Genomic DNA, 27,228 nt, shown 5'->3' on the forward strand with positions numbered 1-27,228 from the left:
CTGGTCAGAGAACACTCGTCAGTAGATAACCATGGAGTCATTTTTTTCTCTGATAGATTCACTATTGCTTTTATTTACTTGGCACTTTTTTCATCATGTTCTGCATAAATATGTACGGAAATAGGCAGTGTACTACTTTGGAGTGCTGAGCATGGCTGTTGCAATCTGTTGTTTGGCCTCCTTGGTCGATTTTATTTCCAGGAGCGTAGTGCTGCTCCTTCAGGCTGCTCTGCCATGCCTGCTGTTTGCAGACGCACCATCTGTGCTGCGCCTTCGAGGTGGAACCAATGCAGAGATGGCCCCCCAGATTGACTACACGCTGTCGGTAAATTTCTTTCTCTCATCTTCTGACATGCTGGCACTGTCTCCAAGCAAGCAATAAATGTGAACCTAAGTTATAGTATCACTGTTCCAGGGGTCCAAAGACATTTAAACCAAGAATGAAAGGGCCTGAGAAAGATATGTACAAAGCTCAGAGCTAGCAACACGCTTTCATTTATACAGCTCTATTTCCAATCACTTATGACAAGGGTCTCTAGTTACCTGCAGGAACTTTGTGTTGTATATGGGCACCTTGCTTCCATTATACTAGAGGCATGGCAATATTTGTTTTGAGTGAATCAGGATTAGGTTGTACATGATTTGCCTAACATGCATAGCCAACAATATAGGGCAGCTGTCATTTGAATGGCCTGTTAACTGCTTTCATCAGAAAACCATATCGCACCTTGTACTATCGGCACAAATTCAAATGAAGTTTCTAAACTATTCCAATGTGTTGTTCTGTTTCCAGGTTCACCTGAATATGTAATTGTGGTTTGCATGCTTAAAAGTCAACTACAGAACAATTAGACATTGCCCTCCCATGTAGTTATGCGCAGCAGGTGTTTTGTTTATCCGTTTGTCTTGTTCAGATTTCAATTTATGCGGATGGTACATTGCTTCATATTAAAATACACAGACAACGCGCAGGCTTTCAAGAAAACGTCAAAGGAAATGGCCACATTGGCAAGAGTATTGTTCAGTAAAGAGCTACAAGACTACTGCTCTCAAAGAAGAATGGAATGGAAGTTCATTGCAGAAAGTGCTGCATGGTGGGGTGGCTTCTGGGAGAGATTAATAAGAACTGTGAGAACCAGCCTCTGGAAGATCCTTGGCAAGGCAAAGCTTACTCCAGAAGAATTAATTTTCTTCGTAAAGAAGCACCAGATCGCCAGCTTTCGGACTGCTCGAAGCTTGAACATTAGCGTAGTGCGCTGAGCACAGGCTAAGAAGATATTCTCTCCTCCAAAAGTGCTCCAATAACTGATTACAGTGAAACCTCCTTAAACCGTAGTTGGCCGGAGCTCAGAAAAAGTATGTACTAAACGGTAGTACTGTTTAACCGAATAGCACGAGATCGCCCACTTACCTGTCGAAAACGGAACTCAGAGAGACTGCGAAGAAAGGGGAAAAAGACATGCAGTATTTATTCACTTCCCGCGACAAAAGTGTTATTTTCGTTTGATGCCGCGGCGGCCTAGCACGACGACGACAGCGGCCTCAAACTTACTGAAGCTGCATGCCAGCTTTCCAGCCAGCCCCCTCTTCTCGGCAAACACTTGCATGGCAGATCCATCGTTGGCGTTGTGTATTGTCCGTGCACGCACGCAGTAGTGCTGCAGAGGTCCCGGGGGCGCCTTTTTCATTGCCGGGTGCCGGAGTTTGGAATACTTTTCATTTGGAATAGAGTTACGTTATTGCGCCCCTGGTCTCGTCGTGACGATTGCATTCATGAGGCTGACGTAACGCATAGCTTATGCCACTATCGGGCCTGAATCGCCCGTGCTGTCGCTTTCCGTGTCGTCCTCAACACTGTCGCTAGCCGACACTTCAGCAACAACACAGGCAACGATGGCGGAAAGTCGAACCTCATAGCCAACATGTCTTCGCGGTCGCAGCAGCGCTGCCGAGCAACTTCTTCGCATTCCAAATGCCACACACTGCAGTCAACAGCAGATCCCTGTTGCGTGCCGGCGCCGACTTCTTCGTGCCATGTTCGATAGCACGGACGATGCCTAATTTTTCTTCTATGCTGAGCACCCAGCGTCATTTTTATCCGAGCTTCAGAACGACGCAAGTCCTCGCTTGCACAACGCCATAACGCTCTCTGGCACGGCGTCGAAATGATGTTGATGTTGATGTGGCTTCACGCGCAGATGCACAGGGCGCTTGGAGGCCGTTGTTCAGATCTCTGAGGCTTATTGTTCTGCCGGGCCGCCCGATGGAGACGACGCACCACCGTGCTTGCGCAACGAAAAGTTGAAACTCTACGTTTTAACTGATCCGTACGCAATACCGTACTTACACGATTGTAAGTTGACTCGAATGTAAGTCAACCCCTCCATATCACGTGACAGGAAAAAAAAAAAAAAGAATATACCTGAGGGCGCATTCAATAACGAAAATTTATTAGTAGCTGACATGTTCACTGGACTACTCGTCTTCACTAGTGCTGCCATTGTCATCCTTGCTGCGGTCCCACAGCGCGTTGTGGTCCTGCGAAATTTCACATTTGGCAAACGACCGCACCATGACATCTTGTGGAACAGCACCCTACGCCGAATGCACCCAACCACACGCAGCCGTCAGGGAGGCTCCTTTGTCAGGTCCGGTTGGCGTAATTTCGCAGTCTTCTGCTGCCAGCCACTCGTACTCATGGCGGAGCAGGGCCTTAAAATTAAGGCGAAGATCCGGGCTTGTTTCATGACCATGTCGCACTTAACTGGCAGGGACCGATCACGCATTTCAGTGACGTACGCCGCAAGCTTAGCCTACAGCTCCGGAAAGCGTCCAGACTTCGGCACGTGAGAAATTACTCACTTGCCGTCACAGGTCAAAATTTCACTTCGCTGCAGTTGCCACTCTCGCACCACCCGTTCGGAAACATCGAACTTGTGGCCCGCTGCGCAGTGATTTGTTTCTTCGGCGTAAAGGATGGCAGCCCTCTCGAACGCTGCTGTGAACGAGTGCCAAACGATTAGTGGGCCTGGAGCACTCATGAGGTCTGAGGAAGCATAGAAGTAGCACGTAGACGGCAGTCAAGTGGAACGCGTCAAACCAATGCCAATGCCTTTCAACAGAGAAAGAGAAACCCGCAAGTGGTGTCTGCTCTCCCATGAACTACCGATACTCCCCGCAACTGCCGCCGTTCTGAGGGTGCCGCCGCAAATGGGAACTGCGGCGCTTCCATCAGCTATCGACACCCCCCCCCGATGAGTGTTGCATGCATTGTAAAACTCTAAAAAATTTTGAAAAACCCTTCCGAAAAGCGAACAAACATGCGGGATAGCGAAAATATACGGGTAGGGCCATAGAGCAAACATAAAATCGTAACTACGTTGTAGCTCCCGTTGGTCTCGCTTTTTTGGCGGGGCCATGTTTTGGTTTCGATTGTAAGTCGACCCCCCAACTTCAGACTTTCAAACTTAAAACAGTGGTCGACTTACAATCGTGTCAATACGGTAAGCTGGTACGGTTTATGCGGATACAAAACACATTATGTTCAATGACCGCTGAGTCGGGGATTTGACTTTACTACTTTTAAAACGGAACTACTGTTTAAGCGGGTATGGTTAAACGAGGTTTTACTGTATGATGAAGCCACTTTCTTGTGACCGTAGAAGATCTTGGCCCTGAAGTATCGACATCGTCGTTGTGGTAAGGAAAGCTTGTCAGTCATTTACCGGTTAAGAAATGAGCCGGAGTAAATATTTCCATTTCTGCTGTTGCTGTTGACAAGTAAGTGAGAGGTCTGGAGTTTACTACTGCCTCTACCTCATACAATACCGTCGTTAATTCTTCTGGCATAAGCTTTGCTTTGCCAAGGATCTTCTGGATTCTGGTTTTCACAGTTCTTATCTCCCAGAAGCCACCCCACCATGCAGCTCTTTCTGCGATGAACTTCCATTGTATTCTTCTTTGAGAGCAGTAGTCTTGTAGCTCTCCACTGAACAATACTCTAGCCAAGGAGGCGATTTCCTGTGACGCTTTCTTGAAAGCCTGTGCATTGTCTGTATATTACATCGGGCAATCCACGACGTGATACAAATCGAGGAGGCCTGAGCAGAAAACTTTCTGCTGACAGTCCGCTGGTTAATTCGAAGTGTACTGCTCTTGTGACGGCACAGGTAAATAACACAATGTAGCCCTTCGACGTACTGTCTTTCATGTAGAGAGGTCCAGAACAATCGATTCCAACCGCTTGAAAGGGATCATATCAGCGTACTCGGTCACTTGGTAATGGTGCAACAGGTGCGCTGCTGGACTTTAAAGGGACACTAAAGGCACATATTAACTCGACGTGGACTGTTTAAATACCATCCCAGAAACCTCGTAACACTCGTTTTGCGCCAAGAACAACCTTCGTTTACGAGCAAATTGCATCTGAAGGGTCCCAATGCCTTTTTTGAAATTCAAATCTCCCACCAACCAGGGGAGTGGTGATGTTGCATGCATCATCACTACGCCTTGCTGCCTGCCGTCGACGAGTAAAACGGCGGCCGACATACGGTGGTACCAAGTCAAAACACAGCGGTGGGCTCGCCACTGCAGCTGCTTTTTAGCCAAATGGCGACATTACAATGAAGTTGAATTCTCTGCTACTTGAAGTTTGTGTGAGCCAGCAAAACCAGCGCAGCACTATGCGATCAGGAAAGTGCTGAAAAGCGAAAGCGTGCGCGGCGCAGTGTCGAGCCCACGTCGTCAACGGCAATTTCAATGAGTTCATTTTTCTAAAAATGAAATAGAACTGGACAAGTAGCATTTTATTTCATCTTTTAATATATCACAAGGATGTTTTTTTGCAACGAGTACTTGAGCACTAGTGACAGAATTTAACTGAGGAGTGCCTTCGTCATTGGTCAAGTGCTTGAATGTCCTGGGGGAGTCTCTAATCATGCCCTGCATTTACCTCACTTTCTCGATTATTAAGGCTCTGTTCGCGATAATATTGACGCCTTAGAGATTCTCGAGCACTGATCTATCACTTTAGCTTGACTTAGTATTTGTCTTTAGTGTCCCTTTAAGCATGTCTTGATGCAAGCGTTGCATCCTCTGATGACTTTCTTTACAGTTTGTTTCTGCAGGGTACCCAAAATTTCCCTCTAAGCTCGGTAAGGGTATCTGGCAGACCACCGTGGAGTGTACACTTATGGCAGTCTCTTATGACAAGTTTTGTCAGATGATGAAGCGGAGGCAACAAAATCGGATGTTTAACTTCTTCTGCTTCCTGTGAGAATTGCAGTCGTCCACTTACATGGAACCGTCCTTCCCTGTCGAGAAAAGGATGAAGCATTTTCAGATCTGAATTGCAATTCAGCTGTAGTTCCTTTTCAAGCTGGTTGATTTGTTCTGCATAAACATCCTCTTGAGCCACCTTGATCCAGTAATATTCAGCGCCGCTAATGTCTTCGGCTGTGAGCTGTGGTTTGTCCCTGATGCATTTAATTTTTCAGCTTTTGATGAAACGAAATACCCACGTTGTTATTTGTAATACTCTTTTGAGGCTTGAGTAACGTTCAAGGTCCAAAATAGGCAGCAACGTTTTCACATGTAAAATTTGTATGACAACTTTTGCTTCCATTAAGTCTATATCATTACTACGTAATTCTGTCTCAAGGGTGTGCATGGGCCATGCATCTTCCATTTCTGTAAACCATGGTGGTCCTTTGCACCATACTGCGTTTGTCTTGAGAAACTGCAGCTGAACTCCCTGTATAATGTAATCCGTAGGATTATCAATCCCAGGACAATGTCGCCATTGGCTCTTGTCGGAACAGCCTCGAATTTCAGCCACCCTATTCTCGACAAATGGCTTCCTTTTCTTCGGAGACTCTTTTAGTATCCAATGCAGTGTGACCTTGGAAACCATCCAAAAGAATGTTTCTAACTTGCACTTCTCAAGGGCAGTCTTCAGAAATTTCGCTAACCTTGCTCCGAGTAGAGTAGCTCCAGTCATGGCAAAGTCACTTTCTGCATAGGCGCCACTCGTGACTTCACCATTATAACGGGGCTATGAGCACTATTCTCTTGGTCAAGGAATTTCAGATATGCACAAGTTCCATATGCCCTCTGACTTGCATCACAAAATATATGAGGCTGCATGGAGTGACTTTCGAGCCCAGTCTTCACCCAACGTGGGGTAGTCGTAGAAGTAAGGGGCTGCAGATTTGAGCACCAATTTTGCCACTGTAAAGCAAGGTCTGAAGGCAAATCGGCGTCCCAATCTACCTGTCTCTGCCACAACTCCTGAAACAATATCTTGGCTTGAATGCTGAAGGGTGCAATCATTCTGAGCGGGTCAAATATAATTGACACTGCTTGCAGAGCATATCTCTTACACGGCTTTTGATCTTTTCCCAAGAAACATAATGCTGATTTTGTGGCTACTGTCATCTTGTCTGTTAGAGGATCCCGCAAGAGTCCTAATATCTTGACAGCTCCCGATGTGGCGCTATCTCCTTCAGCCGCGGCAATAAGATCTCTCAGCAGTTTAGAATTTGATGACCATTTTCTTAGTCGCATTCCAGTGTCTTCCATTATAGCATTTGGTTCTCTGTATGCTTTTTGAGCTGAATCCTCATTATCAGCTCCTATAAGAAGGTCAGCTCCTATAAACGGCCAAGGAACTTGGCTGTTTCTTCTGTTTGATCCTTTACTCCCTTCAGATGGTATTGGAGTGTGGCGTGGAGTAGGAATGGGCTTGCTACTGTTCCAAAAGGCACCCTTGTCATGCGCCATTCCTCAATTTTAGGATCGGGTTTTCTTTTATTAGAGGGTATATCCTTGAACCACAGGAATCTCAACGCATCTCTGTCTTCCAGTTTTATGCTAATCTGGAGAAAGGCTTTCTCAATGTCAGCCGTCAGAGTAATACGGTTCATATGAAAGCGTATGAGAAGAGCAACCAAGTTGGCTAGTAGCTTAGGTCCTTTCTCGAGATGGTCATTGAGGGACGATGAATCAGGATCGTTAGCGGATGCATCAAAAACTACTCATACTCGAGTTGTTGTCGACTCACTTCGCACAACAGTGTGATGCGGCATGTAGTGAGAGCTTAGAGGGTTGCGCATCAATTTGGCTAGGTACTCTCGCGGCGTGACCCATCTTCATATAGTTCCTGAGGGTGGTATATTCTATGGCATACTCTGGGTTGTTCTTCATTTTCTTTCTGAGACACATCAGTCACATCCGTGCTTGCAATCGGTTATCTTCAAGTCGACAGCTTTCTTTCCACGGAAGGGCTACTTGGTAGCAACCGTTGACAAAGGCGATATCGTGTTCAAATTTTTCTAGCACCATATTAGGTTCCTTATTTTGAGTGTTGTTGACTGGCACAATCCATATGCTCTCTAACTCCCAGAACCTCCGAAGAAGATTGTCGATTGAGTTGGTAGATGCACTTACTCGCAATACGCATGCGTTGAGTGCTGCTTCCAAAGAGGTGTTAAACGAAAGTGGTCCTTGTAACCTCCAGCCAAATGCAGAACCCAGCGCCACCAAGTCTGCCTGGCTGTGGTATCGTTTCATTTCTCCGGGCATGAATTGCCATAGCTGGTCAGCACCAATTAAAAGGCTAATACCAGGAACAGCAGCCATGCCTGGTAACAAGAGCTTATCTGCAAGAAGGTGTCCGTCGCTTTCAATGGTTCTTACAAAGTCATGCTCGAGTGGTACTTGAACAACATCCTTGCAGACGAACAATACTTCAATGGCCTGTACCAGGTACTCCAGATTGTCACACTGACTGCAAAGCTTTAGTTCGACAAGGCGATGTTGTACGGTAACGAAGCTTGTCTGTCGAAAAATATTTAGCTGTAAATTAACAGATCCAAGTTCTTCCAAGCCAAATGTCTTGGATATGTCTTCACGAATGAATGTGCGCTGACTTCCGCTGTCTGCAATTCCATGAATGTAGGCCCTTTGCTTTTTTCCGATGATCCATGTCTGAAATGTCTGCAATAAAACCTCAGCATCCACATATGAACGAGAGCTGGTATGAAGACTGTTTGTGGTTACGGGACTTTCTTGTTCCGTCGTCTTAGGTTTCCACTTGGGATCACACATTGAGGAGACGTGTCTTCCTCTGCATGTTCCACACTTAACTTTTCAATAACAGTCTTTGGCAAGATGTCCTCTTACGGTGCATCAATAACATCGGTTCTCTGTAGTCAATTTCTTCAACTTTTTTTCATGGCTGATGCTGCTGTCACAAACTGAAGTTGAGTGCTTTGAAGACCCACAGAAGAGACAGTCCTTATCTCTAACTTTCGAGGAAGACTGCAGGACAGCTGCTGTTGGTGAGGTGGAGTGCAAGTTTCTTCTCTCTGCAGGTGGTTCAGCGCATTTCTTTCATTTAAAGTCATGAACTCCACTTCTTTCTCGGCTTTCAACTTCCATGCAAAGATAGGTCAAGAGTTCTTGCAACTCCTCATTGGCTGTCGCTGTTGTTGAGTTTTGCTGTTGTACAGAGCCTGAACTGATGACGGTGATGACTTTGAACTGTGTTCTTTTCGGTAATAGTCAATGACAATGTCTGCTGGCAATGCCTTCAACAGAATGTCCGTTATCATAGTTGCGTAGCTGGCACGACTGACGTTTAGACCTTTCAAACCTCTGATATGGCACTGCACATAATCCAATAGCCTTCGAAGATTGTATACATCTTCTAAGGAAGCAACAGCTGGTAGCGTGCGCAGACGGCGTAGACGCTCCTGCATAATGCGACGCTTATCGCCAAAACGACTCTTTAGAATTTCGATGGCGTCGTCGTTGCACTCGCCTGTTGCTTGTAGACCAGAAATTGAAGCTGCTGCTGCACCACTCAGAAGATTCTTCAGATATCGAAATCGTTCTCCTTTCGTCAGCTCTTCGTTTTCATGCACACATGCCTTGCATTGCTCCCAAAAAGCAGGCCAATGACAAAGCTGCCCATTGAATGTCTGCAACTGTAGAATTGAAGGCTTGATTGATTTGCGCGGGGCGCGATCAACTAGTGCATGAGATGAAACTGCAGCTGCGGAAGGGGCAGTACTACTAGAACACTGATTTTGACGGACTAGCCACTCCCGAGCCTTCAGCTCCCCCAACATTGCTCGCGCAGCATCTTGATAAGTCAACACAGTTTCAAATTCTGTCGTGAACTCGTCGTCAGGGATGTCTTCTTCTATCTCAGCGGTAAGCTTGTCCAAGTCCGCATTACTGGCGTGTAGTCGTTCGATCAAAGACGAAATCTTTGCACTCTCAGTGTTTTCAATCACGACTTTTGCTTCATTGATGAGACGTGTATTCATCTGGCGTCGTGCCGTTCGCTTGTCTTTGAGGACTTTGAGGTGGTTCATCTTGTGTTTCAACGATGTGTGACTTCGCTCACCTTCTTGAATTGACGCTGAGCAGGTGTCTTATCTGGGCGAAGGGTAACGGCGGATGGTCCAGTCAGGTCGTACTGTATGGCTTTTGAAGGAGGTTTTCTGTCCTTACGACGGGCTGTCTTCGTTTTCAAAGACCCCTATGAGCACTCCAGACGTGTAGTCTGGAGTGCTCCTGTCCTGGCGAGTACTACCGGCGGGTTTCGGCACCCGATTATAGAATAAATGGTCACGGCCTATGATGAAACACAACTGTATTTACATTATTTACAGTAATTAGATCAAATGCAGTCCATGACGGACGCTGTCTTGTTTTTCTACTTTTACGCCTTCGTGCGTCCGCACTCTCGTGTGCCGTGCAGTTGGCTTCTTCTTCTCTAGCTCTTCGTAGAAAGGTAAATATTCAATAGATATGATGCCTTTTGCATATTTGTGTACATACTAATAGACATTTAACTTGCAGAAGGGGTAAAAAGACGTTGATGAGAAAGCAGGGTTTGCTTAGTGGAACAGCACTTTTTGTTTGTACTTGACTTGCACTTGTAGTATTGTGCAACTACACTACTCATCAATCCTCTACATTTTTGAGACATTTAAATCCAATAGCTGCCATTTTCCTGCACTCCACTCTGCCTGATTTCTCGTTTTTTGTTCACTTATGGTTAAGTACTTATATACTTAACTTATAGTTGACTTGTATTTACTTTGTGTAGGTAAAACCATATTTTCAGAATTGTGTGGACAGTCTGAGGTGCTGACTTTGACTAAGTCATCGTACACTATTGCATTTTATTGCAAAGTGTCACATTGTTAGGCTGAGGTAAACTACTCTGCTGGTTGTTTCACTCAGTGTTCAGTAAGCTAACAAATTGAATTTCATATTTCATGCGTATTTATAAAAGTGAGAATGGTTGTTATTATTTGTGATTGCTCGTTGCCTACATGTTTGTGTCAAAAGCCTTCACTTTATTGTACTTTGTGATTCATTGCACAGGTGTTCCTGCCCATAGCAAGAAAATTTGGGGCTTCATGTGACATCAAGGTTCTTAAAAGGTAGGTTGAGACATCTTTTGCACCATGTCAACTAATAAAAAACAATCACTTTCAGAATAGACATCTGCTACAATAATCCCATTTCGTTCCTCTCTCACTTCACAGTTGGCCTGAGCACTGTCACAGTTGCAAGTGTACTGCAAAATTTTAAAGCGAAGTGTACCTTAGGGTCGAGTCATGGCATATTATCAGTAGCAGTAGCACTTGTGTAAGTGAGCCCTCAATTATTTTGCACGGAGTGAAATTTCAAATTTCCGCGTCTAAACAGGCATCTTTCACGAGTGGCCACAGATTTCCATGATTGATGGGTTGACACTGTTGCCCCGTGCAGATAAGGTTTGAGCCTGCCTTGTTTTCTGACACTTCTTTCAGTTGATACATAGTCGGCATTTCTGTTGTCCTTTTTGTTCTTGTGTCTGTGTTTGCACACCTGGGTGTAAGAGCGGAAAGGGGGGGGGGTTATGCTGTAAGTATCCACCTAGTGGACATGTATACATTTCGTCTGCTGCTGAAGTGCACATTGGTTGGGGGCGACTCTCTCCTTCTTACGCGTACCCCAGCCCAGCCAGTCAGAACATCAGCGACGGGCAAAATGGACATGTCCACTAGATGGACACTTCCAGAACACCCCCCCCCCTCGCTGCCTTTCAATACCTCTTTTTCATTTTATTCACAGTCTTTTGACAGTGTGTGGCAGGCTGTTTAAACACACATTTCAGCATGTGTTGGCCCTTGGTGCATCCTATTACTATAGCCATGTCTGTATGTATTAAAACTATTGGTTCATAGGAAGCACCGTCCCGTTCTCTGCTCTTTCATCTTTGTCTTGCCTTTTGCACCTATGCATTTCCAAATACGGTTAAACCTCAATATAACGAACTTAAATATAATGAAATTCTTGGTATAACGAAGAGTAACTTTTCATATCGTGTCCATAGAACACAATGTATTTAGAACCTCAACACAACGAAGTGTGTTTGTACGCCATTTCAATATAACAAAATTTCACTGCCGCTGCAAAGGAATGCCAAGACAATAAATGGAAACTTCCGCCGACGCAAATGGTCAGCTGATTGAATTACAAGCAGCTGTTTGCAAATGCACCTCCAAAATCATATGCTGCACGACAAGAGTGACTGCCGAAGTAGAGCCATGTCATGTTTCGTAAAAGTCCAAGTGTGATAAGACCCTATCGCGCCCCGCCCACTGTGTGCTTTAGGTGTGAGTGAAAGTCTGCGAGGGTGAGAGAAGAAAGGTGGTGGCTTCGCGAGTGCCGCCTTCCCATTCGGGCAAACGGAACAAGGGGGAGGGGAGTGAGGGCACGGCATTGTGATCAAGCTTGCGCGAAGGGGCGGGTGGGAGGCAGGGGTGCGGTAAGTTGGCACGCGTCTCGGCCGTGGCTGTGCAGGGCTGTAAGCACGGCGGAGCACATATGCAGCCGCGCACCCTGCTTTAGAGGTAATCTGCAGCGTATGCAAAGAGTGGGTGTGCCGATCTGGCCTGGCACTATGTAAGCTGTCTTGCTGAGCGTTTAGTATTAGAGGTTGCGTAATCTTGAGTTTCGGTGACCCATTAGAGCGACGCTGCTGGCGCTCTTGCTGATAGCATCGTCCCAGTGCGGGCAACGCTATCAGCCGTGGGGCGGAGTGCACGTGAAAGCGTAGCTGGCTCAGCTTAATTTGTACCGCCGAGAAGATATCGTCGACGTACGTGGCATGAAACCGTATCATTCGTCACTGACTGCCAAATTTATCAAAATGAATTGTTTTCTCATTCAAATTTGCTTTTTCTGATTGCCTGATTGGATTGGATTGTAAAAACTTTAATAGAAGTCCTGCAGGACGCACGTCAGCGCGCAGTGGGCGTCTCCCACGCAGGGACCGACAGGGAGTACCTGGCGGCCGCTGCGCGAGCCTGCTGGACGGCCCATTGCTGATCTTCTAGGAGCGGACTTCGTATCGTCCTCTCCCACTTGTCGGAGGTAGAGTCGGGCGGAGCGTTTCTGCACTCCCAGAGCACGTGTGCGAGTGTCGCCGTGACCCCGCACTAGGGGCACGCATTGTCTGGGTAGACGTCCGGGTAGATGATGTGTAAGGTGGCGGGGTTCGGATAGGTATCTGTCTGTAATAAGCGTAGCGTTAGCACCTGTGGCCTGTTTAGTTTGGGGTGCGGGGGCGGAAAGAGACGTCGTCCCAAGTAAAAGTGTTTGGTTATTTCATTGTAGGTTACTGGGGCGTCCCTGTTCGCCTCCAACTCATCGAGACGTGGTTGCCCGGGGGTGACGGCGCGGTCGGTAAGCGCGCGCGCAGCGTCGTGGGCTGTCTCGTTGAGGTTGGGCGGGGTGACCGGGATCTGACCCAGGTGGGTGGGAAACCAGACGACGATGTGGTGTTTGAGGGTGCTTGGATCAGCGCCGCGGAGAATGCGTAACGCCTTGACGGAGACGACTCCTCTCTCGAACGCTTTGATGGCCGGTCTCGAGTCGCTGAATATTGTCGTTCGCTTATCGTCGAGCATTGCCAGGGCTATGACCACTTGCTCCGCCACCTCGGGATCACGTGTGCGTACCGTTGCGGCGTTTAAAGTCCGTTGCGAGGACGAGACGGCTACGGCGGCGTAGGCTCGGTTGCACCGGTAGGCGGCGGCGTCCACGAAAGCGACGTCGTCCGTTTTCTCGTTTATTCATTTGAGGAACGCGGTGGCCCGGGCTAGGCGCCTGCCTCGATTGTGTTCCGGATGGACGTTTCGCGGAATGGGTGCGATTGTGATCAGGTCGCGGAGCTCGCGGGGAACCGGCGTAAGCTCCGGTGGATCCTGGGTGTTCGGTGGAAAGTACCCCAGCTCGCGCAAGATGTGACGGCCAGTCTTCGTCATCGTCAGACGTATCATCTGCGCTCTCTCCTGAGCCTCAGCGATCTCTTCGAGGGTATTGTGCACACCGAGCTCGAGGAGTCGAAACGTCGGCGTCGTGATCGGGAGCCCAAGGGCCCAACCATATAGTTCGGAAAATTCTGCGGCCCCTTTCTGTGTAACAAAAATCTGTCGGTGACTGTACTTATGTGCATAAAAGATCAAATTTAGTAGATCGAAATTTCTATGTAACGAAGAAAATTGCAGATTTTACCGACTTCGTTATATCGAGGTTTAACTGTATTCTGAAGGCGCTTTACCCTAAAAATGCTGCTTGGCCGATGTGGCTGCAGGGGTTACTACCCCAAGGGAGGGGGCCTAGTGGAGGTCTGCACACAGCCTGCAGGGTCCCTGAAGCCAGTAGTCCTGACCGAGCCTGGATATGTGGCCAGAGTGACAGGCAGATCCTTTGTAGCTGGTGTTCTCCCTATCAAGGTTTGTTCCACATTTTGGAATTCCACTGCTGCTTTCATTTTGGAACTTCTAGGTCAACAGTTATGCAGTGTTCCTGGAAATGTGATTAGTGGTGTGTGTGTGTGTGTGTGTGTGTGTGTGAGTGTGTGAGTGAGTGTGTGAGTGTGTGAGTGAGTGAGTGAGGAATTTGGCATACAAATAGCGCATGGTAATGGGACTTGATTGACATTTAAGTTGGGTCATTCTAAATCAGTAGGCAGGTTCTTGTGGACCTTAACCCTTTCGCTGTCACGGACGTACCGGTACGTCATTGCGCTTCCCCCCCCACGGTGTCACTGACCTACCGGTACGTTCTCTATCGTGCGTTCAAAATTTCGCGCCTGAGCGCAAAGCAGGCGCTCCTGGATTGGCCACGCCATCTGTTGACTCTTTCTACAAGTTCGTATATTCGCCCCGACCTGTGTTAATCCATGTATTGAAGAGTATGGTGCGACTGCCACTCCCCACTTTCTCTTTGCTGAGTGGCGTGGTGGCTCCGTGTTCGCTGGGTCATGCGTCGCGCGCGTTTGGTTATGGGTTCAAGGGTTGTTCTGTAATCTCCGCTGGTTTGAAGGTTTTTATTTTTCTTCTGTTGGTGTGCCTGCTACGGCGCGTCAAGTTCAGGCGCACGTGCCGTTGCCTCTCCAAAAAGGGTGACTCGATTGCTGCTTTCGCTCTCTCGCCGCACCCTCGTTTCCGACTTGCAGCAGTAAACGTAAAGCCCTTCGAACTTTGTTTAGCCTTTTTCCATCTCCCTCTGTCTTCTTGATCACGCAACGTCCCATTTCTCTCCGTTGCGCGGGCGACTGAAAGCGCATCCTCCCTGCGCGCGGTTACTTTCGGATGGCTCGGCGCGCGGGACCTTCGTCTGCTCATGGGAGCGGTGGCTGAATTCCGATTCAGAATACGAGCCGAGCTCGGATTCGGACTCGGACAAAGTCGCATGAGAGGAAGAGGGTTCCGCATCGTCAGATTCGGATGTTGAACGGATTTTATAGTCAGGCTGATGATGATGATGATGTTTAGTAACAACAGCTGCAGAACACTGAAATGCGCATATTGCATTGACTATGTTATTTGTATACCAATCATAATCAAAAATAAATTGCTATGTTCATTCCCTGTTATGCTCGTTCCCTGAAACCAAACCGACACTGGGGGTGCGTCACGGCCAGAAACGCCCGACAGCGAAAGGGTTAAAAGGCTAGCTTAAGCTTACTACAAAAGTTCAAATTTGTGCTGTTGCTGCAACTTTTTACAAGGCAGGAGGATGGTAGACACCAGCATATTTTTAAGAAGTTTATTTACCACATAAGTACACTGATGTATACAAAGCGGTGGGGATGGCAGGATAAAAGCTGCATAACGTCAGCTTGACTAGACCCACTTCCCCGTACTATACAAAAGACTGCAGGGTTGTGACAACTTATTTGCTTATTTATTCAGGTACCTCACGGGTTCCAACTGGGATATTATGTGAGGGGTGTTACAAATTTTGGTGCAAACGGAAGCAATTTGAACATTGTTATTTGAACATCGTTACACAATAGGAAGTAAATAACCAAACTGGAAAATGGAACTAGAAGGAAACTTTTCAAAACAAAATGCTGCATTTATTTCTTGGAAGAGAATGGGTTGGGAGATGTGAACACTGTTGTCCAGAAAACCAATCCAGTAGATGATTGCACTTGGCAAGGCTGGTGAGTTGAATGCGATGGTTTTTCCTGAAAGACATTTGAAACTGAGGTGATAATGCAATTGGTACGATATGCAATTCGGCTGTTTTATAGGTAGCGTAAATGGATGATGATGATGGCTATAAGTGCGATTGTTCTGCAAGATTCTAAGGATGCAAGGGACAATGATGTATTAACCTTAGTTATGCTGGAATTCCAGCTGTAGTCTCGTGCAATAAAACGAGCGGCACGATTTTGTACGTGTTTAAGGGAATTAATGAGGTATTCTTGATGAAGGGACCATATGGAAAATGTGTATTACAGTTGAGGGCGAGAAAATGTTTGACAGGTGAGTTGCCGACCGAGCCTCTGAGATTGCGCATTTAATAACCTAGCTTTAGCAGCAATTTTTTCTATGTAGGTTGTCCATGAGATACTAGGTAAAAAATGTACACAGAGTTGTTTATACGATGCGAGGGTGACTGGTCTGATATTAAGTGAATAATTATATATAGAATTCATTCATGTGCGGCCAAATGTCATTAATCAGCATTTATCAGTGTTGGACATTTGCCATGGTGAGCACCAGGCAGTACATAATGCGGTCCAGATCTTCCTGGACAGCTATATCGTCATTAACAGAGCGGATTTTGCATTAACAGGGTGTCTACCAACCGGGAAAACCGGGAATTCTCAGGGATTTTGAGTAGTCTGGAAAAACTCGGGGAAAACTCAGGGAATTTGTGCTTCTATCAGGGAAAATTGGCTGTAGTTTTATTGAAAGGGTCGAAAGCTGTGGGAACGCTGGCTCGAGTAACAGACAGGAATCGTAATGAATCGTATTTGACGTCCTGTCATCGGCTGGAGGAGTTGCCAGTGTACAGTAAAAAACGACCGACTTTGCGGATTCCCGATAATTTGGACAACTTCGCGGCACCACCACGTGCCCCATAGAGTCAATGTATCAGAACGTCTGAAATTTAGGACGCAGAAACTCTTCGCAGTCCTATATTCCGGACGTTTTGCCGTGACCGCAGGTCCGAAACTGCATTAACCCTTTCGCTGTCGGACCTTTCTGGCCGTGACGCCCCCCCCAGTGTCGGCTTGGTTTCAGGGAACGAGCATAACAGGGAATGAACATAGCAATTTATTTTTGATTATGATTGGTATACAAACAACATAGTCACTGCAATATGCACATTTCAGTGTTCTGCAGCTGTTGTTAGTAAACATCATCATCATCGTCAGCCTGACTATAACATCCGTTCAACATCCGAATCTGACGATGCGGAACTCCCCTCTTCCTCGCATGAGACTGTCCGAGTCCGAATCCGAGCTCAGCTCGTATTCTGAATCGGAATTGAGCCACCGCTCCAATGAGCAGACGAAGGTCCGCGCGCTCAGCCATCCGAAAGTAACCGCGCGCAGGGAGGATGCGCTTTCAGTCGCCCGCACAACGGAGAGAAATGGGACGTTGCGGGATCAAGAAGACAGAGGGAGATGGAAAAAGGCTAAAACAAAGTTCGAAGGGTTTTACGTTTACTGCTGCAAGTCTGAAGCGAGGGTGCGGCGAGAGAGCGAAAGCAGCAATCGAGTCACTCTTTTTGGAGAGGCAACGGCGCGGCGCGTGCCTCTGAACTTGACGCGCCGTAGCAGACGCACCAACAGAATAAAAATAAAAACCTTCAAACCCGCGGAGATGGCAGAACAACCCTTGAACCCATAACCACACGCGCGCGACGCATGATACAGCGAACGCGGAGCCACCGCGCCACTCAGCAAAGAGAGAGGGGCGAGTGGGAGTCGCACCGTACTCTTCAATACGTGACTAACACAGGCCGAGGCGAAAATGCGAACTTGTAGAAAGAGTCAACAAATGGAGGGGCCAGTTCAGGAGCGCCAGCTTTGCGCTCAGGCGCGAAATTTTGAACGCACGATAGAGAACGTACCGGTACGTCGGTGACACTGTGGGGGGAAGCGCGAAGACGTACCGGTACGTCCGTGACAGCGAAAGGGTTAATCAAAGCAACCACCGCTGCCATTTTGATTACCTTGCTGCCTCGAACCGGCGCTCTCGCACGCAGATCCGCTGGAAGCCGTAGCCACCACTGCGGCAACGCTAGGCCTAGCTGCTTCGACGTTCGCTATGAAGCTTCTTGCCATTGGGTGCCGTGTTTTGTATTGAAGAAATTTGCTGCTGTCAGCAATGGCACGGACTCCGTCTTTGTGGTCCTCGCGATTGGCTTAGAAGCTTGGAAAGCATGACGCATTGCATAATGCCGGTTCCCAAAAGTCAGCTTCGCCTCCGTACAGAAATGTTACTTGGTGAAGCATATGCAAAAGTATTGCAGTGAAGCATAACAAGCGTGAATACAGTAAGTATTCCTTAATTGTACATGCGTGCACCCGGTATTTCCTGTCACAGTGCAAGCACCGATATGCCTAATACGTGTACTGACAGGCCTTCGGAGCGTTTTTGAATGTGCGTGTGGTGATTTGAGCCTTTAAGGGCAGTAAATGACATGCATTTATTTTTTCCACCTGGCCGATTTTTCTGACGTTTTCGCGGCCCCTAAGGAGTTCCAAAAATTGGATGTGGATTGTGTAATTGACCAAGAAGATGCTTCAAATGGTCCGTGGGGTGAACGAGTGGCGGAAGGAGGAAAAGAACAGAAAGGACTTATGCATTGAGGAATGAACGGAAAATGAAGCATGCTGCCGCCGTTTTGAAGGAGCTTGAGCTTAAAAAACAAAGTGTTGGCTGATGCCGAGATGCGGGTGTCCCTCATCCAAACCAAAATAAACTCTTTAAAGCAGTGAAACACAACACTGAGGCGTCGTGCGCAGGCTGAGAGTATGTCAGGACAGTTGAGGTTGACTTACGAGCTGTTGAGAGAGAATCTCAATTGTGACGAAATTTGGACCTCATACCACTGACGTTGCTATCAGTTGATAGAAATAGCTCATATTCGAAAATATTTGCTTCTGTATGCATCTCATTTTTATTCGTATTTGAGAATGTCCGACTCGATTTGCAATTTTTTTCAAAGACATTTTATTTGCTGTGTATTTTACTAACCCCTCCCTTCTATTCTCTTTATGAACAAGATAAACACTACTCCTTAGTATTCAATATTAATTAAGTAGATATTTAAAAAAGTTTTTTCATATGCTTACTAGAGAGTGAGTAATGCAATCATCGGCGAGCAGTCTGATTGTCGAGGTGATGTTTAATGGTAAGTAGAGGTGTGTGAATATCAAAATTTTCGATTATGAATCAAATACAAATTTAAACATAGAATATCGCATAATGATATGCATACGCATTTATTAGCAAGTTGATTTATTTTAACATGTTGAAGCATTGCAATTACATTGTCGTTGGTAAAAAATTAGTATAGTAAGCCATCATACTGAAACATTCTGTATTTGGAAAATTGAGTGATTTCTACTAGTTGTCTCTTCTCGATCATGGTGTCATGGTGTTAAACAAGACACCACTGACTTTTGAACCATGATAAACCTTTATGGGGCAATGAACATGAAAGGACTATATGTAAATCTGCAAGGAACACGCACTACAAACCAAATAGCAAAACATACAATCAACAACCTATGTACAGGGCGCATTAATTAAGCGTCTTCTCAAAAGTCCTCACACATGATGGGTTGCAAAGTTCAAAATGTTACATTGCGCCCACCAATGTGGCCATGTCACCTCGTCGTCGCTGTTTCCGACGGCACATCGATAGGCCCGCTGATGTGTCGAGGATTCGATGTTGCTGTGTTCGACGTTGGGCCCACGGTTGACCTGGTCAGTGCAGAGGGGCGATTGAGGCGCCTGGCAGACTCTGCTGACCCGCGGATCGTAGCTGCGGGAGTCTTGGTGCCGTCAGCCTGTAGCTAGCTGCGGCCTCTGGCGGGGCGCCCACATTGCTCATGGGTTGCTGCCATGGCAGCTGAAGTGCAGCTTCCACTAGGTTGTTGCTGTCTCCATGAACCCTCTGCTCCATTCAACCTCCAGTTCCTTCTGCTACCTGTTATCCCAGAGCATAGTTGGGCTGCTCTCTTGCCACTTGTCCTTTTGGCCCATTGGCCACGTAGCTCCGGGTGCATTTTTGCACTTCTTTCACATATTCCATGTTTTATATTCGGACACTTTCTTATTTTGTCACTTATATTTTCTTTATTCCACAGCCTCCTCGTGCTTTCTTGTCCCATTCGTATCTTCTGCTTTTTCGGCTCATGACATTAGCCAACCTGTGCCTCAGTATACCGCATCAATTTCCCATAAACTCTGAGGCATTTGACCCTGTCACTCATTGCATTTGCTGTCAAGCAATAATCTCAGGATTGGGGGTGGAACCCACAAAAAAAGTGCACCCTCGCTGTTTGCAAACCTGTGCCCCTTGTTACTGAGAGGTTGGCTTTCCTGCGCAGCTTAGACATCCAGTGGCTAAGCATTTTTAAGGCAAACTTTTGCCAGCAGCATGAAATTATCGCAAAATTCAGCACAAGATCAGACAGACATTCTTAATATAGATAGAAACAAATGCTAGTAAGTATTTATTACTTATTATGACTTGCTATACACAGCCAGAAATATATTCGATTTAGTTCAAATATTCATATCCTATCAAATATTCTAAAATGTTTGAATACATAGTTTTTGAATCAAATACGAATATTAAAAATATAATATTCGATAATATTAGAAATTTTCAATTATTTGCACACCCCTAATGGTAAGTCATTTATGTATAACTTTGTTGTGGCATGTAACCTTCTCATTCTTTTTTCATAGGTTTAATTTTTTTGTTGCTAAGTCATACTCAGAGTGAGAACCAAGAGTGTTACAAGTTATCATAATAAATGCCTTTATGACTTAAAGTGGCGGCCCCACATGGACACACTGTTTTCAGCACCACTTGAGCAGCCGTGGTGGCTATTCTGCTTTTCGTATAAGCTTGTCATGTATCTTGATAAAGTGGGAGCTTGGGCGAGTTGGTGATTCAGTATCGACATGTGTGCACAGTGCAAAAGATGAGGACAGAAGAAGGGACACAACGTAGGCACTGCGTTGTGTCCTTTCTTCTGACATTTATTTTAAACAGCGCCAAAAACACATGGACAAGGAAGAGCACAGGACAAGCGCTGACTGCCAACAACATCTTTATTGAAGCTAAGCACAAATGCAGTGTAGCCCACATATAACAGCCCCACTTAAGACGAACTTTCGCTTAAAACAACCTGTGCGACCATCAAAACATACATTATTTCAATAGCATAACATCACCCATATAACGAATGTCTTTGAGCCCTGCTGATCGGTTGAGTCCTTTGCACGCGGTCTGTTTTCTCAAGCCTCCTCGCAGGCGAACTATCCGTTTTGTGCCCCGCTATCTTCTCCCCGCCATCACGCCCTGCCCACGAGTGTCGGCGTGTGGCTTCCAAGGTCGCCTTCCCGCCCTTCCTTGGAACTCTGCTCCCATCCCCTCACTGTTTCTTGCAATTCTCTCGCTGTCTCGGCGGCCGCTATGGCGCCGGCTTACGTTCAGAAGTTTTGTTTTCTGGCCGTTACCACGAAGCAGACCTCTCCACACTAGTCTCCGTGCTTCCTCGTTTCCACGCTTCATTCTTGTCGGACTTGAGTTATATTCAGCATGGTGGACGGGAATGCCGTGCCTGCAGGGGTCATGAAACGAAAAGCGCTGGAAATGGCAACGAAGCAGGCAATTTTGACGGAACTGTTTCAGGGTGCCAAAAACTGGTGAAGAAGTACAACGTGTTGAAATCAACCATCTCGACGATTCTAAAGAACAAGGAAAAAATTGGCAGCTCTGACACCGACTTGACGAACAGAAAGCTCCTGCGGAAGCCCACCTATGCGGACGTAAAATACTCATTGCTTAAAGGGTTTGTCAACGCACAGGCTCGCAACACTCCGATAAGTGGACCAATGATGTTGAGCAAAGCCAAAAACTTTGCGTTTCTGCTAGACTTCTGCCCATCATTGGCTGGCTACATAGATTCAAACTGCGGCGTGGGATTGTTTTTAAATCAATTGTCGGCGAGGTGGCTTCGGTAAGTGATCAAGACGTTGCCACTTGGCCTTTAAGAAACGGAGCCATTATTGCAAGCTATGCGGAGCAGGACATGTATAAGACAGACGAAACTGCATTATTTTATGAGATGCTGCCGGACAGGACGCATGCCATGAAAGGCGACTCAAGCGCTGGTGGCAAGCACAGTAAAGGGTGCGTTACTGTACTTCTGTGCAGTAATATGGATGGTAGGGACTTGCACGTGCCCTTTGTAATGGGAAAATCAAAGAAGCCGCCTTGCTTTCGGAGCTATGTACCCATGCGCTACAGGCCCAATACTAAGGCGTGGATGACATGCAATTTATTTGCAGAGTGGCTGGGCGAGCTTGACCGTGACATGCAGAGGCAAAGCAGGGGCGTGCTGCTCATGCTCGACAACTGCTCCACCACGTGCGAACTTCTCTGACGGCAGTGACTCTATCTTTCCTGCTGCCCAATACCACTTCGGAAGTGCAACTGCTTGATTTGGGCATAATACGCGCATTAAAGGCATCCGATAGGCGCTGCATTCTGGAGCACTTGCTCATTTCTGTTGACCACCTGGCCGCCAACTTGCCACTTCGAATTTCGCTATATTCAGCCATTGATATGATGAAGGCGGCCTGGGTGGAGGTGACGGCCGCTTGCGTGCAGAACTGTTTCCGCAAGGTCGGCTTCGTCGACGCAGTGCCTGCCGAGCCTGATGCTTCCAAAGATGACCAGTCCGGCGGCGATTTGTGGCAGCATGTCGTCGACTCCGACATGGGGGACCATGACATTGCTTGGGATGACTTCATTTCTGCTGATCAAGATGCTGATATTCCAGAACCGTGCACGGACGAGGGCCTCGTGTGAAGTGCAGGCGGAGAGCATCACAGAGGAATCGGATGACGATGAAACTTCGGAGCCAGCACTTATAAGCTGCGCACCTGTAGCAATGGGCTACATAGAGGGTCTCGGGCAACTTGTTTATTCCAAGGGCCTCAGCGAAGGGCACGCTTCTGCTTTAAATAAACTGTAGTCTGCCCTCATTGGATCTGCTCTGTGGAAAGAGACGATCATCACAAACTTCTTTGCAAAGAAAGAAATTCTGTGTTTTGACTAGCCACCTTCTTCTTTAAGCTGTGGTCCACTTACTACGAACTTCGGCATATACCGAACAGACCCCTCGTGATGCTCAGGTTCGTTATAAGCAAGCTCGACTGTATATACTATTCCCAAGGAGCTGAAAAAGAGAAAGCAAGAAAGGGAAGGTGCGTGATCGTCAATCAACTCCTGCTGCCCATGCATCGCAAATGTAAAATGCACAATATGGGCATCATCGAAATTGATTAACTTTTGAGGAACTTAAGTTCATTATCGCAAAAAGCTATAGAAAGGGCGCTTATGCAAGTGGCTCCTAACTCACAAATTGAAAGGGCCTCAAAGATTTCCCTGGCCATCTGATTGCTGTACCTTCTCAGCACACCTGTGCGGAGTGAGCAGCCACACTTTGCACAATGAACAGCTAGGTTACTGCCGGTCTTAATCTTGACACTGTGCGCATGCTCACGTAAACGTTTATTAAGTTAGCGTCCTGTCTGCTGTATACGAGTGCAGCCGCAAGAGGTGGTAATGGCACAAACTACATTGATTTTGCGGTCTACAGGCTTGGCGGTAGGTCGCTTACTACACAGTCCAGGCGTTTGCTGGCTGTCATTAACTTTTGGCTCAACATTCCCAACTTGCTAGGTGCGATAAACACCACCTTAACACCAGCCCGGCCTGCAGCTTTCTTGATGTGGTGGGACACGCAATGTACATATGGGATCACAACAGTTTTGGCTATGTCCTTTACCACTTCGCGCAGTTTCGTGGGGGAACGAACCTCTTGCAGTAAGACTTCTGTGAAGGATGACAGCAGTTGTGCTGGATAGCCACTTGGGGGACAGTGCTATTGAAATAATGTTCATCCTTTTTTTCATCAATATTAATGACACTCTCCAGTCTTATTAAGATTCTTGTGCTGATTTCAAATATGCAATTATTTTTCCAATAGGCTATTTAGTGCTGAAGATAAATGAATTTTATTGTTCATCATTTGCAGAAACAATAGAAAACTCGTGCCACAAAAATTTATATTGGCACATGCCTAGTTACTAGAAAACATAAGAAACACAATGGTAGGCATACTTTTTTGATATAAGAAGTATTAGTAATTCTATAGCAATTCAAGCTTTACTGTTCCAAATGTAGGTACCCTACTGCCTGATCTAAAGCAGAACTGAAAAATTTTAAAGCATCAATTACAAAATCTGTTCCTACCATCGGGTGCTTGGCACATTCAGCTATGAGCCACAACAAAAATTATCACTCTACCTGCCTCGAAGGCAGAGATATTGCTGCCCCAAATCATCAAGAAATAGAAAATCCGTGTTTTGAGAAAACAAGAAAAAAAGGCATACATTCACTTGTAACCCAAAGCGGAGAAAAAATTTTGCAATATTTTGCAGTGAAAATGGTTAAAAGCCACCAGGAACGTAGTCGATCTTAGTACGGCCACCCAAATGTGGCAAAAACATTGTTTAACGCTGTTCGCTGATTCCTGGTGGCTTGTATTGCACGCGGCAAGAACGTTCACTACGAACGGGTTGCACTGCTGGAGATGCGTCAGCCCTGCTCTTCGTCCACGTCAGCAATCCCCGCTTATCCGCCTTCGCCTCCTTTTTCTGCATTTTCTCTCGCGCTTCACATGCTTCACACATCATGTGTCCACTTCCACTTCGTTTCGCTGATCGGTGCCGTCTTCTTCACGTATTCGCACATGCCTTACTGGTCACTCACAGTTTACTGTCACGAGGCTTTGGGCTATTACCTGATTTCCTGGAACATCTGTGTTGATGCTTTTAAACTGTTTTTGACCACCATTATACTGAATGTTGTGGTGTATGGCCCCTTGGCCATTTGTAGTGAGCACACGTGCATCTGTAAAATGGCCCCGAAGTATTGCACAAGCCACAGCTTTGTAATGTGAAACTATTTCATGCATCCGATCGTAGTGGGCGACATGTGAAAGTGGCTCACACTCTGGGCCTTCGAAGCTGCCTCGGGAGATTATCTCAGTATTTTGTGCCCCCGATGCTGGCAGTGTCTGCTCGGTTAGCTCTGATGTTTTGAGTGGCTGCAGTTCTGGCAGTCTTACAATGCTGACCCAAAAGGGATTCAGTGAGTGCTTTAGAAGTTGGGCATTGTTAGTGGCATGTTCACAGCGCACCAGTTGTCACAGAGTGTGTGTCCGAAACGAGAACAAATGTGCAAAGATGGACATAGACAAACCATCCTTGCAGAAGAAGACAAATTGCAAGAAGGGCGTCCCATGTACAAGTATGATCCAGGGAATGCTATAGGGGCCAAATAAGTAACAAATTAAATATACTACAGTTGTGAATCTTAAGTCATTTTACTTATTTTGAATTCTTTAGCAATTTTTGGGTTTACAAAACCTATTGTTTCCATATTACATTAACCAGATTAGTATTAGAGAGTTCTCTGGGGCAAAGTTTTGTGCAAAGTACAACATATGCCCTATTTCAGAATTTTGCTTTGCTCTTCATTGAGAAATTGATTTTTTTTAAGTAATGGTGTAAGTGCAAGAATAGTGGTCTTAATTTGTAAATCATTTTTTCTAGAAAACATTCAAATGTTGAAATAGTAGTGCCATGACTGCGCACCTTGGTTCCATCTAAAGTAATATGAAATGAAGGGAGACGAAGTTTTCTTATAATTTTGCAATGATAGATTTTATGAGCTATCATAGTCATTTACACGTTTAAAGAGACATAGCTGCTTCAAGAATTAAGCAAGAGCTATGATGTTTAGTGCGGAGCCTTAACCGATTGCCATAAAGAAGGTGTAGAATTTTTATTGAAATCAAACCTGTTTGTGAAAAGTTGTGTATCTTGACCCGTGTGCGGCCCTTGAAATACTTTTTTCATGCATAGTGCTCATTCTGTCTTGTGGACAGAATGAACACTAGCAGCAAATAGTGAGCTTACCTAATGGGCTGTGCTTAGCATGGTCATTTTGGACAACTGTTTGAAGTGATCAAGGGCATTGACCTTTGTTTTGTAGTCGTGCCGTTGCTTGAAATGGTGCACTGCAGCTGCACGCATCAGTTCACTGCTGTGATGCTTAGTGGAAGCTTGCCATCATAGGTTGCCAAAATAAGGAGAGCTGAGATCCACTCACGAAGTACATTTTTCCTTTCGGGCTCACTCAGACTCTCACTTGTCAAAATTAGGTCACCTGACTTGCACCCAGCCTTGTATATATACATGTGTGCACATAAGCACATGGTACCATATTTGATTCAGGCTCCAATTTGCTGGGACTTGTGCTCATGCTCACCTTTCTGCTGAACTTGCCCTGCTGTTGTATGCACGTGTATGGGGTTAAACTGCAGGGACTGCATGCTTTACAACATGCAAGCACTGCGTGTAAACTTTATTTTCAGGCCATCATCACCGCTGTGAAGTAACACTGCATTGGAAAAAGATGGGGGAAAACATGTCACTAGTGTCTCTGCATAATGTTGTGGCCATGGCTGCACATAGAAGTTTATGGGGAACGTCACAACCTGGGGATGAGGCTAAGGTTTAACTACTTGTAGCCCTTTTAATATAGTGCTCTGACATAACATTCTTCTGAGAAAGTATTCCATATAGTTTAAGGGACTCTTTAAGGGTGTAGATTGTTATCGTATTGGCTGGAGGTTCTAATTTGTTTTGGGCACGAGTTGTACAGTGTTGGCATCAAGACTAAGCTTTACACTTTCTGCTCATGAGTTATTACTTATTTTGCAGTAGTCAAAGAGAATGTTGTGCTTTTCAGATGCCACAGGGAAATGTCACTGGTGTGCCAAACGGTGCGGTAGATGAGTTCTTGTCCTCATTAAGTAAGGCGTACTTAGCCATTTTGTGGGAGCATATGATGTCTTTCTTCCAGATGGATTCCGATATCTTGCAATAAAATAATACTCTCTTGTATTTCAGCACATAGAAGGAATGTATTCCTCTTCTTAACCACAATTGTGAGGCTTGCTACACTTGTCTCTGCAAAATGTGCGTAAACACTGCCATGTTTTCAATGCGTTTGCTATTTAACGCCATCAACAGTGCCACTGAAAGGTATGTAAAGACTGGTCGATGCTCTGAAAGTTCCTGACCACACCAGAAGGAAGAAGTGTGTGTCGGGCTGCCTGACATCTGATCGGAATCAGCCTCTTTTCATGTCAGGCGGGAAGCATGACTGCAAAAAGTCAATAAATGCTTAGTGCTTGGAAGAGTTCACAGTTGGGACTGAGGACCAAATATCAACCAGTGGCATGAATAAACAGTGCTTAAAAGCTGCTTGAGGTGTGAAGTTGGTGCTGGATGGATTAGGCAACCAGAAGCATGGCGAGTCCTTGAACTTGACAGTTATTGAAGTGTGCACAACTTCCAGATGTGTTCAAGAAATTATCACACGGCAACTTACAGTGTCGCATACAGCAACATTCAACTACCAGTGTGTAGCACACAGTCACAACAAAAAAATTTATATGTACTTACACCTTCGAAAATTTCGCTATCAGCAATCTGGTTCAAAAACCATGTTTCAGTGGGGATA

The 27,228-nt window shown here is 46.1% G+C and overlaps 1 protein-coding gene across 6 annotated transcripts in view; it reads left to right on the forward strand.

Moving 5' to 3' along the window:
• Nucleotides 1-27,228, forward strand: part of Rtca (RNA 3'-terminal phosphate cyclase) — a 303,555-nt gene that overhangs the window by 237,432 nt on the left and 38,895 nt on the right. For all 6 annotated transcript variants that reach the window (XR_008614321.2, XM_055075593.2, XM_055075591.2 and 3 more), the window contains 3 exons: nt 202-325; nt 10,402-10,460; nt 13,664-13,805. Coding sequence is in view for 5 of the 6 variants with exons in the window: in XM_055075593.2 (XP_054931568.1) it covers nt 202-325; nt 10,402-10,460; nt 13,664-13,805 (325 nt within the window). In the remaining variant the exon portion in view is untranslated. The remainder of the gene's footprint in view (nt 1-201; nt 326-10,401; nt 10,461-13,663; nt 13,806-27,228) is intronic.

This window comes from Dermacentor andersoni, chromosome 11, assembly GCF_023375885.2.
Source record: "Dermacentor andersoni chromosome 11, qqDerAnde1_hic_scaffold, whole genome shotgun sequence".
In the NCBI taxonomy this organism is placed as follows: domain Eukaryota; kingdom Metazoa; phylum Arthropoda; class Arachnida; order Ixodida; family Ixodidae; genus Dermacentor; species Dermacentor andersoni.